We start from the raw sequence: 12950 nt of genomic DNA, 5'->3' as shown, positions 1-12950 counted from the left end.
TCATTAGCAGCCAATCTACTAGGTAGTCTATACCCATAAAGCATGGATCGAGAAGCAAAAACTAATTTCTGAATTTTGGTTCTGCTCTTCATGCTGGATAAATTATTCATTCCCTAGTGCACCTTTATAAGAGAAAATGGCTGATGATTATGCTTACCTTTACAGATACATCACAGAGCTAATATGAACTATTTAGCGTAAAATAACTGAAACTTTTTTAACACTAAAATAAGATATATCAATATAATGTTGTAGTATGCAAAAACTAACCTAAAGACTATCTTGTTCTTTTTAAAAGAGAATGTTTCATTCCATTCCCATAAAAGGTATACATAAAATTACATTATAATATATCATTCATATATATGCCTATATATGATATATATTATCCTTTTAGCATAAAGAAAGCTACCTAGGTGACCAGGAATATGAAACACTGAAAAATTGAGTGTTTTCCTTACCTGCCATTAGTTCACATTTACTTTCACTGAATTCATGGGGCAGCTGCATCCTGGAAATGCCTATTTTCACTGACCACAACTTCAGCAAACAGAGGTCCCGGTGTGTCTCTTAAACTCTGGGCTTCTGTGAAACTCCTGCTGAAGTCTGGATACCCGTGGGTTGAGGTAAACTAGTTCCACGGATCAGGGTCTGGTTTCTTCTGCTTTGTTTGACTTGGGTGTGCTTAGCTGCCGTCTGTCTGTCATCCTAGAATAGCAGCCAGAGACAGCCTGTGTGGTATCTCTTGGGCAGGAAGGTTAAGTCCCCTGGCATGAATTGCATTCAGCAACTAAATAAATAAGATAGCTTGGAGATGGGCTTTTATTCATAGGAAACCAGATAGCCTTTTTGATGATAAAATATTTATTCCCTATTGTCTTCTTGTTGCCAGGACTACTGCTTATGGCACGTTTCTTAAAAGGAGCTAGAGTGCTAAAGAGGTTATAGGAATTAGTAGGGTAATTTTTATTTTCAAGAATATCTTGAATGATATTATATTGCCCAGAACTGAGTGTGATTTGCCATTTAATGTTGATTGAGATCACACCATGTCCCACTTTAAGTCAATACTTCTTTTTAATCATTGTTTTCCTCTAAGAAACAACATCTTCACTTTATAGCTTAAGAAACTGACCAAACACGTCATCAGTTTTAAGGCAGCTAAATGAATTAATCAATGCGAATTCATGTAAGTGTTTAGAAAAATCTAACTACTCAAAATGAACATTTTGTGATAACTTAACTTTATTTAACACAATTTTATTATTTTAACTATTTACAAAGTACCAGCTAAGTCCTATTGGAGACCCAAAGGTTTTAAGATCTCTGACCTGCAGGAGCATTCTGTTTAGTAGGGTGTTAGTATACAAATACAGATCATTCTACACCAAGGCAGACTCTGATAAGCACTGTGCTAGGAGTACAAAGTACTAGAAGGATATGGAATTCTGACTGGGAGTATCCAAGAGGACTTTGAGGAAATGCTGTCTTTGAGTTGGAACTTGACAAATAACAAAAGTAGGTAACATTTATTGAGCGCTTACTAAATGTCAGCACTGTTCAAAGTACTTTAAACTTATTAATTCCTTTAATTCTCTTGATTAACATTATAAGCTAAGTCTTGTTATAATTCCCATTTTACAGTTGTACAAACTGAGGCACAGAACAGTTAAATAATTTGCCAAAGGTCATAGAGCTGGTAAGTGATGGAGTGAAGTTTCAAATTCAAGGAGTCTTGCACCAGAATGCTTACTGTCATTCTTAACCATAACGCCATACTACTTCCCGTCAGGGAAAAATAAGATGTCACCAAGCAGATTCAGGGCAGCGGCTCAGCCACAGCCATGGAGAAGGGAAAATTCAGAAATGTTTGGAAAGGGCAAAGTTTATTAGTGTGGCTTGAATGTGGAGAAACAAAAAAGGGACTGAGGAATTGTAGACTATAAGATATACACAGAATGCAAGGAGGTTTGGACTGCAGAAGGTTGGATTTGCAGGTTTGGCCTGAGGAACTGCAGTGGGGAGCAGGGAAGTGCCTGGTCAGATTTTTGTCAGAGGAAGACCTTGTGGAGAGGAGGATTGAGTGACTGAAGAGAAGGACATCCTTTAGGGATCTATGAATTAAATCATTAAAAAACCAATTTTTGAGCTTCTCCTATGTGCCAAGCACTGTTCTGAGTGCTGAGCATATAGCAAGGAATAAGGGAGACAAGATAGACAAGGCTTCCAATTTCATTGTTTGAAAGAATATGGAAATAAATGGATGAATAAGCAAGTTAATTTTATATAGTCCTGAAAGAAAGAAATAGGTCAATGTGATATGACAGAAAGCGACCATTGGCAGGGGAATGGCCACTTTGGAATGGTGGTCAGGGAAGGCCTCTCTGAGCAGGTGACATTCCAACTGAGGCCTGAATGACAGAGGAGCCAGTCACGGGGAAGGCAGGGGAAGGGTTCAGCAAAACAGGATTTGGGTTTATGAGGAAAAGCAGAATTAACAAATGCAAAAGCTCTGGATTGGGAAAGAGCTTGGAAGGTTCAAAGGACAGAAAGAATGCCAAAATAAGTGCTTAGCAGAGATGGGGAGGGATACAAGGCGAGGTTGGAGAGATAAGCAGGGCTAGCGCCTTGTAGGTTAGGGTAAAGTATTTGTGTTTTATTCTAAATGAACTGGGAAGCAATTGGAAGGTTTTAAGTATGTTTTAAGTAGGTGAATGGCTTACTCTGTTTTATATTTTGAAAAGATCACTCTGGGTAATTTATGGAGAATGGATTATAAGGGGACAGAAGTGAAAGCAGGAAAATCAATTAGAGGCAAATTGCAGAGGTCCAGAAAAGAAAGAGATTATATGGCCTAGACCTTGAAGGAGGAGAGATGGATGGATTAGGGTTACATTTTGGAGGCAAAGTTAAAAAGATTTGGATTAGGTGCAAGATATGGGAAAAAGAAAGGTACCAATGATGACTCCAAGAATTTTGAACCCACTGAATGGTGTGGTGCCTGTAATGAGCTAGAGAGAACTAGCTTGGGAACAGGGGGAGTTACGAGTTCTGCTATGGACATGTGGGGCTGTTTGGGGGGTAACTAGGTCGCCTCTTTCAGGATGCTAAAGTCTGGATGAGAGAGGTGGATACCACAGGAATTACAGTTATACCATTAACTGACAAATGTGACTAGATATTAGGGCGAGGGCTTTGATAACTTCAAGTTTGAGTCTGAAAAGGTAGAAAGGAAGAGATCCCATTAACCAACATGATAGAGTAGGAGAAGTTTGGCAAAGAGAAGGCTTAATGAAAGCCAGGAATCATGAGGAAATTCCCATTTGAATAGTGGACAAAGGTACAGGCTTTAGAATCTGAAAGACTTGGGATTGAATCCTAGGTGAGCCGTTTACCAAACCCGTGTAACAAGTTACTTGGTTGCCTCAGCCCCCGTTTCTAATCTATAAAATGAGAGAAATGATTTGGTAATGATAAGATAGTGATAATGAGTAAATGAAATGATATATGTAAATGCTTAATACATAGGAATCATGCAATAAATACTATTATCACTGTCTCATAATCACTATTATAATAATAACAATATAAAAATAACAATAACTGTTGGGATGTGTTTTATTTCTGTTGATTATTACTAAGATAATAATGTTCTGACTATTAGTTCCTTTTAAGCAAGGCTTGCAAGGATATTAATCCAGATTTGATATTCAACTCTTTTTTGCTATATTTAATCATCAAAACAAATTACATATTATTTATGTACTTTTCCCAATTTACAAATCAATACACTAAGGCTCCGAAAGGGTACCATGTCCAAGGTTACACAGCTAGGAATTGGAGCCTACCTGGAAGAGCCAGGACTCACACCTAGATCTGACTTGCTCCAAATAATCCTGAACTCTTCTCCAACAAATCACCAGTGAGATAAAAATACCATTGTACCACTTTGCCAGTTCTCTGGGATCTATGCTGAGTGAATAAATTCTGTTTTATAAAAATGTTATTAGCAAATCACCACCGTGGTTTTCACAGTGTCTCATGGAATTTTCCAGTGCTGGACAATGTGCCTCTCAAGGCCTGTCTTTGGAGGACATGAAGAAAAGTCTCCAGTTCTCACCCATTGACAAATATGGTAAGTATACAGATTCATCAGATTGACTAAGGAAACTACCCCTAGGAAGGTGATGTCTATTTGGAAATGAAGGAGAAAAGATTCTATTTTGTAATAATTAGAGATGAAGGGTACTTTAAAAATATTATATTATAAAAGTGCATACTTTGCTCTTCTAAGTCTTGTGTAAGTCTACAGTTACCTTTGCATTTAATAATGTGTGCATAAGTGAGTAGTGTATGTGGAAGTATATGGGAGTGTGTGTGCCCATGGGAAAAAGTACAACTCTTTTTTGAAAATAATCTCCTGCATCTCGTGACATTCCAAACACCTTGTTTCCACCTTATTGAGTCTACTACCTCTAAGTCCCACCTTGTGCAGGTGTAGGGAGGAGGAGAAAACAAGAGATGAATTTCCACAATTACATCATATCCTTGCTAAAGAGGAGTGTTTCCTCTTTAGCAAGTACCGGAGGGTAAAATGTGAACCCAGCTATTTGCTCAAAAAGCTGGAGAGGAGGTGAGGGTATCACTGATGGGATCTGTTTTGCACAGGACTATTTTAGAAAGAACTAATAAAGCTCTTCGAAATAGTTAACATAGCTCTGTGCTCGCCCCTGGAAGCCAGAGGATGGTCAGTCCCCCTTTTCAGCTGCCATATAAATGTGCCAGGCCTCTGGTGTCCTTTCTCCCGCCTCTAAGCCTGAGAAGCTCTATATTTAATTGGAATTTTAGTACAATGGGCTCATTTATTCATGGGAACTTCCTTTGACAATATGGAGGACTGAAAAAATGTATGTCAGTTAAAGAGGTCAGATTTATTACAAGGACTGGGTTTGTGGAAGAATAAATCCGGTGGTGTGTGCCTGGTTCTGTGATATAGATGGCAACAGACGCTGCAGCTTTAGAATCCTCACCAATGCACCTCGGCTGCAGAGTATCATACCTAAGGCAATAGGAAGCCTCTAAGAAACGAAGAAAATAAATTGTTCTGCATAGATTCGACAAACTACTTGGGAACCCTAAAGAAAGGAAACTTTGTGCTTCCGACTCCCAGTACGTGTCTAGAATGCAATCGAGTGCTTTTTATCATCAGCTTTACAACATAATTGGCCAATCCAGTAACGGGGGAAAATGTGCTCTAAGTGTCACATCACCACATTTTTTATAGATATAATATCGTTTTTTCAAACCTTTACAGATGTGACTGCACAACCACAAAATAGAGGGCACCCTTTGAAATGTGTGCTTTGACCAGAAGTCTTTTCTTTCATGGTGGAGTTTCAAGATGAAGCATTTCTTAACGATCTGTTTCTTAAAGGGATAAGACGTTGAGCAGAATTCCTCAAAATGAAGTTAGACAAAAGTGATGCAATGATTTAAAAAAGTAGGGTTTTCCTATGCATATATGTACCAGGGGTAGAAGAAAACATTAGCATGTTTGAATGGAGTGACAGTCCCAATAGACAAAAAAGATACATTCAATATCTCCCACTAGAAACATCACATCGTATAAGAAAGAACTCTTTTAATTGCCCTCCATTTCTACTTCATAAACTAGTTGTGGTATAACAGCAACTTTATGAACTGTTTCTTCCCCACCCACAGAACAGGGCTAGAGAATGAAGATAAAATTAAGTACCTAACAGTACTTGAGACCTTTCACCCTGAAGTGACAAAACATGTAGACATGGTTCAGTCTTTCCTTAAAGCCTGTGTTCAAATTTCATTTGGTCCCTCTTAAGCTGAGTGACTGCTCAGAGTCTGTCCTTCAACTCTGGTGATGATGGTGTCCATAATAAATGTCAGCATCCATGCCCTGCTGATTTTGCTACCCATCTCCGAAGGCGAGCCCTCCCACCCTAGAAGGACGGGTGCTCACAATCAGATTTCCACTGGAGTCCTATGGAGAGAGAGGCATGGAGCGTCATAGGCCAGAAAAATCCCATGCGGTGCATTAAAAGGTTGATTATAGTAATGGAAGGATTACGAGCTTATTAAAGCATCTGTCTATGCCTGGGATGAAGTTGCGGTTTCAGTCTGGACGAAAGGAAATATTTTTGCTCTACGGTGTAGATTTCTAGTCCGCCCAGAATTAGGATTCAATAATGAGTATCCTGCTTCCCCTAATCTCAGCGGGCCAGGGCCAGCCCCACTAGCAGGAGAGGACCGGTCACAGCAGCGTTGGCAGCGGTGGTGCTGCCTCTCGGGAGAGTATATGTGCTGCCTAAGAGCTTTTGACAGAGACCTTCCTTATGAAAATAAATATGCCCATCGAACTGCATATTGCCAGAAGTCTTAATGAAAATGTGGATGGCTGAGTTGGTTCTGAAAACTCAGCTATCAAAGGGGAGCAAAAGCAGCATTAACTATTGACAAATGTGCCCATTTTCACAGAAACAATGAATGGTTTCCCTACTTGGAATGGAAAGGTAACTGCTTCCCTGCCCACGTCCTACTTTCTCTAGGACTGTGGCCAGATTCTGAGGCACTAGCTCAATTCTCTGGACACACCCAGGGCTATTGCTTCAATGAGCATCAAATGCCACTAGTATTCAGACCTAAGCACTAAAGTACACTTAAAAATTGGACTTTCAGATAGAAAGAAAAAGAAAACAACCAGAGCCAACGTGTTACAGAGAATACTCTTTCCTTTTCTCTACTGCCATCTCCACCTCCCTTTTCAGCCATCAACGGTTTTGCACTCACTATGTGTCAGACACCGTGCTAATTGTCTTATGTGCATTACCAGCCTTATGACTTCTCCCCTCTACAAATGAAGACACAGGCTCAAAAAGGCTAACAAAAGTCACAGAACTGGTAAGAAGTGGAGGTAGGGCTTAAACCCAGATTCGCCTGACATGAAGCCTGTACTTTTAGCCATCATGATAAACCACCTTCCTGAACTGTACCCTTCTTTACTCCGAATTCAAAATGTCACGTGGCCAGACACCCATCACTGATGTTCCTCTGGTCTCAGCTCTCTGTTTTCATTGTAAATTTTGCTTTTGTTTTACAATTGCTTGCCCACAACTCTTGTCCAAACTCTGCTCTCAGCCAGGAGAGGCTGCTTGGCAGCTGTGCGTTGCGCTGGCTGAGGCTGGTTGAGAGAAACGGGGAGATGGGCTGAAAGGCTGATAAGTAACAGCTGAACTTCTTTCCTGATACAGGCTACGTGTCTGATCCCATGAGCCCGATGCATTTTCATTCTTGCCGGAATTGTGGCAGCTTTGAGGACAGCAGCTGACAGCATTCCGCATTTACCTAAGGAGAGTTTTCCCCCAAACTGACAGCAACAATTCCAACCATGGCAGCCTTGCTTCCATTTATATTTTACCCTCTAAGGTCTCCTTAAATTGGCTTATTCATACTGGTCCTATTTAATTCCCCACCACAAGTTGGGCTTCGGATTTGTGGCTGAGGAATGAAATGCAAAAGAACCAAAACAGAATGTATTTGAAGAATTGTTTTCAATTTTGTAAAGGAAAAAATAATTTTATGTTGTTGGTTGGAGATGGGGCCTTAGTCGTTGGTGGGGACTTAATTATTATGTTTTCATAGACTGAATTAAGTAGACTTGTGTTTGAGAGTCATGCGTTTGATTTCTTAGAATATTGTTCATTTTCTTATCTCATTATGTTACTTAAAGTGTCCAGCTCCGTGATTAAAGATTCTTTGGTGACATACAAAATTGACTCAGAAGTGTATTTTATTCCAATAAGACTTCTACTGAGTACACCTTTCTTTCAGATATATTGGTAAAAATAAGTATTGATCTTTAGATCAAGAAGCTTGCAAAAATATAACACTTATTATTTGGCCTCCTCTCTAATGGTACCTCTGTGCTCTGCCTGGGTGACCTGTTGCTGTCAGCACCGAGGTGTCACAAATGCCATCGGTACCGTTATGAAACCGACCCATGCATGCAAAGCTGCCATTCATACCAGGGTCTGGCACAGTGCACTGGGAGGATAGTTGAGGTACCTGCTACCTTCAGAAAAAGAGAAGTCTTCCCTCCACACTCCGAACAAGGAAGACAGGAATGCGTCCACCAACAAAATAGTTTTGCCATTGAAAGACAGACCTGGAAAAAACAGTCAGGAAACCATGAAAATTCAGTGTTATAATTACTGCTATTCACCTTGGTAAGGGAAATAACATTAGTAAAGGAAGATTGGGCATCCTCTAAATCAAGGTTTCTGGATCTCAGAACTATTGGAGGGAGTAACTCTTTGTGGGAGCTGTCCTATGCACTGTAGGATTTTTAATAGCTACCTGGCTTCTACCTCCAGATGCCAGTAACATCTCCCTAAGTCACAGCAATCAAAAGTGTCTCCAGACTTTTCTTAATGTGCTCTGGGGGACAAAAATCTCCCCAGGTTGAGAACCACTGCCCTAAATCCTGAGATCAGGGGGCTGAAGAGGAATGAAAGGAAGATAGAGACTGACTCTGGCTGCATTTAGGCAAAACTGCTTTCTCCTCCTCCTTAGTAGTGTGGATTCATAGACAAACGGAGCTGAATGAGTGCTGATTGCTCCTTCTGTGTCTGTGGCAAGCTGCTCCATTCTCCCCCCTCCCCTACCAATTAGAAATGATGTTGCTTGCCGACAATTTCTATCAGAACAGCAATGCTCCCTCTGTTCCTTCAGAGCCTTTCCTTATGACCTGTGGTCGCAAAGTTGAAAGTCCCCACATGTTCTGAAGAGCTTGGCGACAGCCCAATGTGAATCCAGAGGTAGAAGTGAAAACCATGGTACTTCCAATTAAATTTATCCTTTTTCAGCCCCCAGCCTTTTCACTTCCCCACCCAATTTTTCCGGAGTCACAGATACTCTATCCCACCAAGCGAGTTGCCAAGGGGCTTAATCATAAGCAGGACCAAGGAGCTTGAAGTGACCATATTGGCAAAACGCCTTCTGGCAAAGACAGAAAAAGAGAAAAAAGGGGCTGGTTAAAGAGCACCGGTCTCCCCAGCTCTCCCTCTCCTCCTCTGCTCTAGGTACTTTAGGAAACCAGCCAGCACCAGCCTGGGAAACTTTGGGGCTTAATCCTTTTGAGTTGAGTTGAAAGGAATAACTTGGAAAGTTAAAAATTTTTAAATATATACATACATACCAATTTTAACTAAAAGATTCACAGTAGGTGTAATGCCGAATGTGTGTCTAATCAGGATTAAAGCAGGAATCCTCCCAGGTTCCCACTGAATGGAGGTCAGATCCAGAGGAATGACTGCTTCTGAAATACCCCTCTTTTAGAGAAGGATTTTCTAGAACAAATTTGTCAAGCTCCCTTTCTTTGTTTCCTTTAATTAACCACCTCCTCTCTCCACACTATGTCTCCTTATGTTGCTGCTTCCCTCTGGCTCTTGTTAAGTATCTGTGTCTTGATTCCTGAGAAGGGTAACCTTTTCACAGATGCCAACCTATAGCTCACAAACCCTTTTCATTACTGCACTTTTAATGGGGCCCAGGGATCATCTTAGAGCTTGCCTCGAGACCATGGGGATTTTTTGTGTTGGTTTTTTTTTTTCTCCTTGCTGAAAAAAATGTCTCACTAATTGCTTTCTTTTTGTGCTGGTAAAAATGAACTTCTATGATCATGTTTTTGCATGCTTAGCACAGTAAAATTTTTTTTCCATGTGCATGCAGCACTGAGCTCACTTAGAAGATGTTCAATTAGCTAAAATTGTAAGCCAAATTACAGCAGCACCAGGAGAGACTTATTCCAACACAGTGATTATTTGGGTTAAATTATTTCCAAAGCTGACATTTCCCTGGGAAAGAGAAAAAAATGGGTGCCAGTAGTAGGAAAAAGGGCTAGTGCTAGACAATCCATCTGAAATGAAGGACCTGATTTCTTTCTCTCTCATGCTCTCTGCCTTTCCTTAGTTTCTTCTTACCTTCCTTCCATCCTTCCTTCCTCCTTTTCTCCCTCCAACAATAATCATTAGCTTTGGAGTCACTCGGGCCTTCTACAGTAGTTGTGTGACCTTGGGCAAGTCACTTTACCTATCTGAGCTCGTTTGTAAGATGGTGATAATAAAAATTATGTTGTAAAGTTGCTGTAAGGATTACAAATAATATAAAGTGCATTGAATAGTTCCGGGCACACCATAGTCAATATTGTAAATGTTGTTGTTGTTTATTTTTATATTATGTCACCACACAGCCAAAGAGCTATTCTACAGAAGTAGAGCATGAGAAGGGTAGAGATTTTTCTCTCTTGTGGAAATAATCATTAACATCCCTAAAAACCCCACCTTTGCAAACAGCAAACTGCCAAGCTTATGCTTTTGAGGCAGTTGGAGCCAAGATGCATCAGCCTTAGACAGTGACATCTTATTTACACCTGAAATAAAATCTGAAGAGAAATGATATCCTTTAAATCAAATACAAGAATCAGAAAGAATTTCTCAAACAAGGGGGATGATAATTAAAAATAGAAAGAAAACACATTTATTGAGTATCTGCTATATGGCAGGAAGTGTTTTAGATGATTTTAAGTGTATTATTTCAATTCGTTCTCAAAATAGCTCTGGAAAGGGAGAATGCTCTTCCTGATTTTTCAAGTAAGTAACAAATCCAAGCTAGCATAGAATGGAATCAGGTTTCAAAACTCGGCTTGTCTTGCACTAGCATCCATGACTTTTTCACTACATAGTACTGCCTCCACTGTGATGGAGAAAAAGGAATAAAAATAGCAAACATTCACAATCCAGAATTGTGGTAAAAGCAAACAAATCTGCAGTTCTGCAGTCCTGAGGAAAATTCGGGAATTACCCAGGAGAAGTTGCAGGGACAAAAATAAAAACAACCAAACCTGTCTTGATTACTATGGCTCATGATTGCAAAGTAAAACCAAAAAAAAAAAAAAAAAAAATCATCATCATTTCCTCTGTTTTAATTATGGAAAAAGGAGGGCTAGAATAATCTCAAGGTTCAAAAAACATACATTGTTATTTTCTAGGCACAAAGAACCAGAAATGATTGACAGAAGCAAGACTCTCACCGTGATAAGCAGGAACAAAACAATTATGAGGGCAAAGCACAGCAATTAGGGAAGCCAAGGAGTTTCACATTTTCCTCTCCTTATTAGCACACTGGGTGGGGAAAGTGAGGAGAGATGGTGTAGCCATTACCAGTAGGATTTGAATACCTTTTTCCTTCCTAGTTTTGTGTTGCTTGTAGTTACTCAAGCATGCTGACTGCAGAGCTCCCCCCTGATCAATTCCCTTCCATATTTCACGAGCCACAAGGGCAAAGATGAACCGTTTGACAATTGCAGTCCCTTCACAGGGGATCAGTTGAAGGCTCAGCTGCTGCAGTAACAGACTGTGGTCCAAGACTGTCAGCTCAATTAGCACCATATGCAAAACATGATGGAGAAGCAAAGTTCCTCTCCCTCCTTGGACATCCTACCTTTTGGAAGGCTAACTACATACAAAAAGAGCAAGGGTTGTACATTTCTCCTCAGGCCAGAGATCCAAGGCAGCACAGCAGCCGACCCAATGGCAGGGTACTAATTAAATTAGGTTTCTAGAATTAAAACACTGCCCCGGGTGCCAGGCCCCACTGATGAGGACAGGTCTCCGAAGCACTCTCAGTCTAACTTTATGTTTAATTAGTGAGACAAAAAGAATAGTATCTCAAACATCTGTCTTCTAAGCAATGGACTCATATGCAGGAAAAAGGTATCTTCGCCATCTTTAAAGAAGGTTTTGAAGCTCACTAATTTCACTAACTTCCATCTCTTCTTTTATCTCAACTAATCAGGAAAGGGAGAGATTCCAGCAAGACCACGAAATGCAATGAAAATAATTTGAATGTTGGTTTGCCCTTCAGTTTTTACTCATAATAAACCATGGTCTGCTTAACACCACTTCAAAAATTAATCCACAGTGAAGAATGTCAGGTTCTTCTTTCAGAGGTTTTCTTTTCCCGTCCTTAAACTCAAATCAGTCAGAGGGAACGGAATTAATGTCCAGATTGAGGATAGTCTGAGGTGAGAAGAATAAAAATGGATGGGACACTGGATGACATATGTTTATCCTGTACCAGGTATGAAATTGTAGGAGGCAGACTAGCACAGAGCAGTTCTCAAACTTCAGCCTATGTCAGAATCACTAGAGGGTTCATTCAAATGCAGATTGCTGGACCCCACCCCAGGGTTTTAGAATCCAAAGTTTTGGAGTGGGACCCAAAAACGTGCATTTCCAACAAGCTCCGAGGAGACCTGATGCTGCTTGTCCCAGGACCACACTTTGAGAAGCACAGGCATTGTAGTGAGCTTTCGAGTCAAGCATTGGTGAAAATCTGGTTCAGCCCCTCACTGTGTGTGACCTTCCATGGGCAAGTTACTCAGTCTCTCTGACCCTTGGATTCCTCATTTATAAAGTGGAGACAATGATTCTTACCTCATAGGATTAAGTAAAATAATGCATGAAAATCACATATCACAGTGCCAGGCACATGATAAATGTTCCACAGCAATCAGCCATGCTTAATATAACATGACTGGGAGAGCAATCCACCAAGCACCAAGGGCTAATCTTTAACTTCCTGGATGCTAATTAAAGGATTATGGTTTGAGAGAATTTAAGTGTTTGTAAGACAGATAGACCCTAAATTAGCATCCTATAATCGAGGTTATACAACAAAAAGAATATGAGAATAATATAAAAAGCACAACATGAATAAAATTATAACCAAATTTGCAGTGCAGTAAAGTTAAATATAAATGGTTAATTACTAATGTCTCCAAGGAACATGAATTAGGCTCCTCTTTTGTGTTACCTCAAATCTTCTTGGTCTCACCTATGCCATTGGCCACTGAGTCA

At 40.2% G+C, this 12950-nt stretch overlaps 1 protein-coding gene across 5 annotated transcripts in view; it reads left to right on the top strand.

Annotated features, from left to right (window-relative positions):
* Positions 1-10993, top strand: part of LOC309611110 (serine/threonine-protein kinase TNNI3K) — a 321731-nt gene extending 310738 nt beyond the window's left edge. For 4 of the 5 annotated variants that reach the window (XM_082355024.1, XM_082355027.1, XM_082355026.1 and 1 more), the window contains 2 exons: positions 4056-4135; positions 7284-10993. In XM_082355024.1, coding sequence (XP_082211150.1) covers positions 4056-4135; positions 7284-7360 — 157 coding nt within the window. In that variant the 3' untranslated portion in view covers positions 7361-10993. Of the gene's footprint in view, positions 1-4035; positions 4136-7283 lie in introns of all 5 variants that reach the window. The other variant, XM_082355025.1, reaches the window with a different exon arrangement.
* The last annotated feature ends 1957 nt before the right edge of the window (positions 10994-12950 follow it).

This window comes from Balaenoptera borealis, assembly GCF_965194805.1.
Source record: "Balaenoptera borealis genome assembly, chromosome: 1".
In the NCBI taxonomy this organism is placed as follows: Eukaryota; Metazoa; Chordata; class Mammalia; order Artiodactyla; family Balaenopteridae; genus Balaenoptera; species Balaenoptera borealis.
Note: the sequence above shows the minus strand (reverse complement) of the source record. Positions and strands in the feature narration are given on the sequence as shown.